The 6,823-nt window shown below is 34.0% G+C and overlaps 1 protein-coding gene across 1 annotated transcript; it reads right to left on the reverse strand.

Moving 5' to 3' along the window:
- Positions 1 to 1,803: 1,803 nt before the first annotated feature.
- On the reverse strand, positions 1,804 to 6,355 carry LOC136224094 (uncharacterized). Its single transcript, XM_066012348.1, has 3 exons — positions 5,793 to 6,355; positions 4,864 to 5,031; positions 1,804 to 3,629 (listed from the first exon to the last, which is right to left on the reverse strand). Exons 1-3 carry the CDS (start codon positions 6,339 to 6,341, stop codon positions 1,941 to 1,943), a joined length of 2,406 nt encoding a protein of 801 aa, XP_065868420.1. The 5' UTR covers positions 6,342 to 6,355; the 3' UTR covers positions 1,804 to 1,940.
- Between the last annotated feature and the right edge of the window lie 468 nt (positions 6,356 to 6,823).

The raw sequence follows: 6,823 nt of genomic DNA on the forward strand, positions 1-6,823 counted from the left end.
ATTGTTTCAAATAGATATACAAAGTTTCTAAGTCATTTTTGGCATCGCTTATGGGTTCTGGCATCGCTTATGGGTTCTATTTGATACTATATTGAATTTTAGCACAACCGTCCACCCTCAAACTGATGGACAAATATGAGATGGTCAACCGTACTTTGGAAAACCTCTTGAGGAGAAAAGATAAGGATACACCAAGGATGCGAGACTTGGTATTGGCCTAATCAGAGTTTTTTTTTACAATGGAGCCGTCCATTTGGGAACATGAAATTCGTACTTTGAGATGGTATATAGGACGACCCTCAATCATACTCTAGACATTATAGACCTCACGAGAGGAGACAAAGAAAACGTGACCGCTCATAAGCTTGCTAATGAATATCAACAAATGCATTAGGAGGTGAAGGAAGCTCTTGAAGAGAGGAACAAGAAGTTGAAGGCAAAGGTTGATGAGCACCGAAGGGACCTTTAATTCTAAGTAGGGAATGAGGTGATGGTATATCTAAGCAAGGAGAGGCTCGCAAGTGCACTAAGTAGCAAACTTCGGCCAAGAAAGTATGGTCCATATAAGGTAACCAAGAGGGTCAATGCTAATTCTTACCACGTGGCTCTTCCAAATTGGCTAGGACAGATATCACTGTCCTTCAATGTACGTGATATAAGCCCGTACAATCCGGATGGGTCTCTTAAATTTACTAAAGGCGACCAACTCTTTTTAAGAAGGGGATAATGATGAGGGCATCTCCTTAAGAAGTCAAATGCAAGAGTGAGGGGAAGCTCACACGACGTGTGACCTAAGCAACACGTCGTGTGAGCAATATACTGAAGGAAGGAGGTGATGGATAAAGAACCACATGACGTGCACACATGGTGTGGCCTGCTTGCAGAATCAACTTTTGGACAAATTCACGCGGCATGTGGCTTTCTTCACAAGACGAGTGACTCTGTTGGAAGGGCCATTGAGGAAACCATCCAGACCGTGCTGAGTAACCAACTTTTGTTAGCCACACGACGTGTAAGATAGACCACACGCCGTGTGGACTTCCTTGACCACCAAGCAGACAAGCATGCCATCAGCCTGTTTCAATCTATTTACTGTTTTGCCACCCATTATTTGTTGTCTTGCCATTGGGCCTAATTACAGATTTGCCATTAAGTTTTCTTTACCCTATATCATCCCTAGTTTGTAAATAGAATTTGTAACCCTAGCAAAGGCTTTAAGGTCTTTTATCATTTAATTACGAGAGGTATTTAAGTTCCAAGTTTTATAAGAATGAACAACTTTTTATTAATCAAATATTATTTCCTTTAGAAGCAAGGTTTCTAACCTTTGAATGAGATTAACTCCTACTAGTTAAGCTAGTGAAAAACTTTCTTTGTTGATTTATGATTAATATCAACTCTATCGTCACGAATCCGTATCATAAAGTGATGAAGTTTGCTTTATTTTTATTATTCTATTATTGTTTATCGAGAAGACACATGTTCTTTTTTAATTGCATACTGTTTTTATATAGAACGAATCACCATCTCAAAAGTGATAAAAAACTTATAATGTTTGATTGAATTTACTAAATAATAAGAGATTAAGTGAAGCTTAAAGACCTAGTTTCCATCTCATAGAAGTTTTTCTCATTCTTATCTTGCTCCTTTTATTGTTTTATCTTATTTTAAGTTTGATTAATTAGAAATTCTATCTTTATTAATTGGTTGCCTTAATAATATAAAATTTGGATATAAATTAGTACTTATAGACATAATCTTCAGGAAAACAATCTCTACTTATTCTTTATTACTTAAGACACGATAAGAGGCACTTACTCTTATTAGCACGTATACATTATACGTATCATGATAAAGTATAGAGATTGTGAATTTGCAAATTGTAGTAAGAGCATGTCACACTAGTGTGTAATACATTTTGTATTAATTTGGTACAACTTTCAAGTTCGTGAAGCTCGAATTTTACATGAAATTTCATACAAATTTATGGTCTTTCCGAGATTCTCCAACTGAACAATTTCTTGAATTCTCTTCTCAATCTCTCTTGTTTCCTTCATCAAAGTGTTCAAGCAAAAACCTAAAGCCCCCAAATATAACACCATTTGGCTTTTCTCTTCCCCTTCAACCGCATTGAGTTTATCTCCCACTTCTTTTGAATGTTCGAGATAAGACTCCATAATACTCTCTATCCCATCTCCTTCCGAATCCATAATCTTAAAAATTTTCGGGCTCGGAGATTTTCCCATTTCGGGATCACAAGAAACGTTTCGACCGTCAAGTTCCTTGAGAGATTTCATTAGAGTGACATCCTCTAAACAATTTATCAAAGAACCCAACATTTCCCTAAAAATCTGAAGATCACCATCCAATTTCTTCACACATTCTTCCCAAACTCCAAATTTCTGTGACTCTTGCTCAAGGAATCTGAATGCACAACCACTAAAATGTAAAAGATCAGCCATGTTTGACAAAGACCCAACAAGAGTATGATAGCAAGCACTACGAAAAGGCATAAACCAGAAATTGGGTTCCACCTCAGCTTCTTCAATAAACCTTTTTAACTCACTAACTTCCAATTTCAGTGACTTTTGGGCACTTTCCATCAATTTAGCTTTATTTGGTTCAAACCCTATTGAGCTAACGCAATCAGAAAGTGACTCCAAGCTTTTTCTGAGTTGAAGTTTAGCTAAAGAGGCTGCTCTTGTAGGTTGCAAAACAAGTTCAACCACAATTGAACAAGTTAAACCAATGAAAGTTTCAGTGATTCTAGCTATGGCAAATTCACTTGTAGGTCCAAAATTTTTCCTCCCCAAAATCAAAACAGCCCCAATTGCTGCAGAAATTCCCCCGGCTTGTCCATACATTTTACTCCGCCTTAAAAAACTGGTGACAATGAACCATGGAAGAAGAGACAAGAATCTTACAGGCAAGAATCTTTCAAAGACAAAACAACCTAGTACTCCATAAACAGTTCCTAAAACTGTCCCTTGTGCTTTAATGTTTGAAACTTTGAATGTTGCTTCTCTTGCTGCAGCAAAACTAATAGCTACTGGTAATGCTGACCAAAAGCCATTCTCTTTGCTGTATAATAAACCGAACAGTGTTGCTAAGCCTAAAGAGAGACAACATTTGAAAGCTGGGATAAGTCTTTTTGTGTTTATAAACTTCATGTTTCTCCCTAATGTTTGGAGAAAGCTTGCAGTTTGCTTTGTTGAAGGGTTTGATGATGATAGGTCCGTTTCGGGTTTCGAAACGGGGGGTTTGGAACGGAGGAGTTTGATGCAGAATAGGAAGAAAAGAGAGGTTAAGTCTTTGTGATCTTCTGGGATAATTTGGAGAGTTTGAAAAGATTGAGTGATGGTTTGAGCATTTGATTCAGGAACAGTTACAGAATCACAATTAGGGGAAGTGTTTTTCATTTGTTTTAATGTAAGGTTAAGATGTTCCTTAAGTTGTTGTGAACTTGCTTTGTTCTCTCCTTCCATCATTCTCACAGGAAAGGAAGAGATGGTATTTAAAGCCATTTCCATTCCTTTTAAGGGTATCTCTACTTCTTGTAGTCTTGCTGCTGAATTTGCATAATATGGCCTCAATATTTTGAATGGAAGTTTCTCCCATTTCATGCTTGCCTGTTCACCAAGAACAAGAAACATATTAATGATATGAAAATCTAGCTACTTAATAAGAAAGAAAAAAATAATAATTTGGGCACATCTTGTATTTGCCACAACTTGTTATTAAAGCCTTTCTACTTTGATTTTTATGATATATATGAAGTGGAAATATAATTATTAGCCTTAAGCTTTTGTTCAAATGGTATCATGTACTAGAGTCTGGTTGATTAGTGGTTTAGGGTTCGCTTCCAAACAGTCTCTATTTGTTAATTTAATCGCAAAACATGTTAATATATGTTTGTGTTGTGCACGTTTCAAACTCTAAACATCCAAGTATGAGGTGTGTTAGATATTAATATGAGTAGCTTAATTTTTTAGTTCAAATGATTTCATGATCTATTACACTAGTTAGTCTCTCATATTATAAAAATAATAATTAAGAGTCAAATACCCTCTCAAAATTGATAAACAGAATTAGTTAAGTTAAAGTTTAGGTAATTTAGTTATAAAGTTAGTAATATCTGACAAATTGGCCAAATTTAATAAATTTTTTAGATATTAAAATTGATTGTATTTGACTTAAATCATCAAATATAATTAATATCTAAATTTCAATTTAGATTATCCGAGAAAGAATTACTATTTTTTTTTAGTTTTTAGTAAAAATAGAACAATTCTGTTTGTAGGAACAAAAAAAGAGAAGCAAATCTATTTTGTAAATTTCACGAGTCTTGAATTGATATCTAAATTTCAATTTAGATTATCCTTATCAATTTCATGAGTCATTTTGATCCTCAATTCTTAAAATAAGCATTATAAGAATTTTAAGTTTTATTTCTGTTAACAATTTAATCTTTCCATCCAATGTGGTTAACAATTTTTTGGATGGTTTTTAACAGAATGGACTAAATTGTTGACGAAAAATAATTTAAAGACCTTGTAACGTACTTTTGATAATACAAGAATGAATAGCATAATAATAAAAAAACCCATAAACTAATAGATTATTTACTTTAATTTTTCTAAAATCTAAGAATGTGCATTGTGACGCAATCAGAGGATAAAGTGTGACCATAAATCTTCTAATAGTGCTATATAACTGTCGACAGTCAATTGTCAAATTATGAGAAAAATTAAAGTACATGAGCTATATGTTAGAATTGAATATAGGACTAAACTGATCAATTGTGCAAATACATGGACAAAATTTTATTTTTTTCCATTTAATATAAAAGGCTATATGGCTTACTTGGTATCTTTTGATGTTGGGGAGAAGTTTGTTTGAAGCAATAGCCAAAGATTTAGCCTGAGAGATAGACAATAAGGCTACTGAACTATCTTGTTCACAGAATGCCTTCACATACAGCTTCAGCCTCTCTGAATAATTTTCACCAAGCAACTTGCAATTCTCTTTCAACTGCACAAACATATACATGAATTTAAATTAATATATAGTTAACATATTAATGCAAAAGTACCTCTTGTAAGAAAAAATATAAATTGGTCAGTCACCATTACATCTAATATTATTAGATTTGATAGATATAATAATAACGAGTCATATGTATATATAGCTCCATAATTAATAATATGAGATATCTAACACATTCTTTTCATGTTCCGAACTCCTTAAAACACCAACTGCATACTTATGGGTGGCCCGTTATTAAAATATAATGGTTTATCACAATGTAAATAAAGGTCTAACACAAACCAAAAAGATACCCTAAAGAGAGATGATTGACTCACATATATAAAAAGCCATAAGACTCAATAATAAAATATTTAACACACTATATAATTCACGTTAAAACCATTTGAAATGTGAAGCAAATATCTACCGATAACTCAACATTTTAAAATAAATTTCTTTTATATGAAATATCTAATGCTATAGTGTTCAGTAATTACTTGGGTGGCATTATTTTTCAATACATTATTTTTTGGTACAACTCCAAAGATATATATACAAGTGGAGTTCTAATTAGATTAAACACTTAACCCCTTAAAAATAATAATTAAATTTTGTATTAAATACCAAACAAATAAATCTACCATTATGGGCACTTCCTGCATGAAGCATGGTATAATATATATAAAAACAAAAACAAAAGATGGTGCATACAATAAAAATAATAATAATTTTACTGTAAGAGGTAAAGTTAAAAAAAAAATTACCTCACCACAGGCCAATCTGGGAAATGGCAAAAGCAAGGCAAGAACACAAGCCAAAACACCAATAGAAGTACTGGCAGCCACATGCAAAGGATGCATTACAGCCTCAACTCTTCCACCATTTATATAAGCTATAACATAAACAATAACTATCTGACCCAATGCTATTCTTTTACCCAACAAAGTTGTCCCTTCAGGTAAAACCACTATCAACCCCCCCAACCCCACCGCTACCGAAATAGTATAACTACTAAACCGGGCCGGACCAATCAACCACAGGCTCAACATAGCCGGTCCTAGACTCTGAAATGTAGCGTAAAGCGCTATCCAACATCCGTGTATTGCGTCCCCAAATGTTGCGTCGTTAACTATAAGTATTGCGGTGACGTAGGAGAATGCTGGAAAAGCTACTTGATGGTGGATAGAGGCTGGACCGTATAAGGTTAAGCAACCTACTATGGTGCAGGCTAGACCGGTACGGAAGGCGGAGACTAGGCAACGTCGCCAGACCATTCGTGCCCGTTCCGACGAGTTGGTTGGTTGGGTTGGCATTGTGGTTGTTTGTGTAGTTTAGAAAGGCAAGAATGAGTAGTAATATTTAAGGGGCTGTGTAGATATATATATAAAGAGAGAGGATAGGAGAGGAGGGAGTTTTTAAAATTGAAGTGGAAATTTATGAGCCACAAATAAGGTATGGTGGGGCCCATTTGGGGTTTATTTGTGGGGTGATGTATGATTTCAAATAATTTTGATTTGGTACTTAGTATTTAGGCTCTGTTCTTTATTACTGAAAAAAACTGAACTGAACTGAATGCTACTGAACTGAACTGAACTGAACTGAATTTAACTGAATGCTACTGAACTTAACTGAATGATACCGAACTTAACCGAATTTAATCGAACGTAACAATAATGATGATATTAGACTTTAAAATAATTTAATGATAATATTGGACATTAATAAGCTTATAATAATAATAATAATAATAATAATAATATTTCTACCAAAAAAAATAATATCAATAATAAATAAA

Source organism: Euphorbia lathyris, chromosome 3 (assembly GCF_963576675.1).
Source record: "Euphorbia lathyris chromosome 3, ddEupLath1.1, whole genome shotgun sequence".
Lineage (NCBI taxonomy): Eukaryota > Viridiplantae > Streptophyta > Magnoliopsida > Malpighiales > Euphorbiaceae > Euphorbia > Euphorbia lathyris.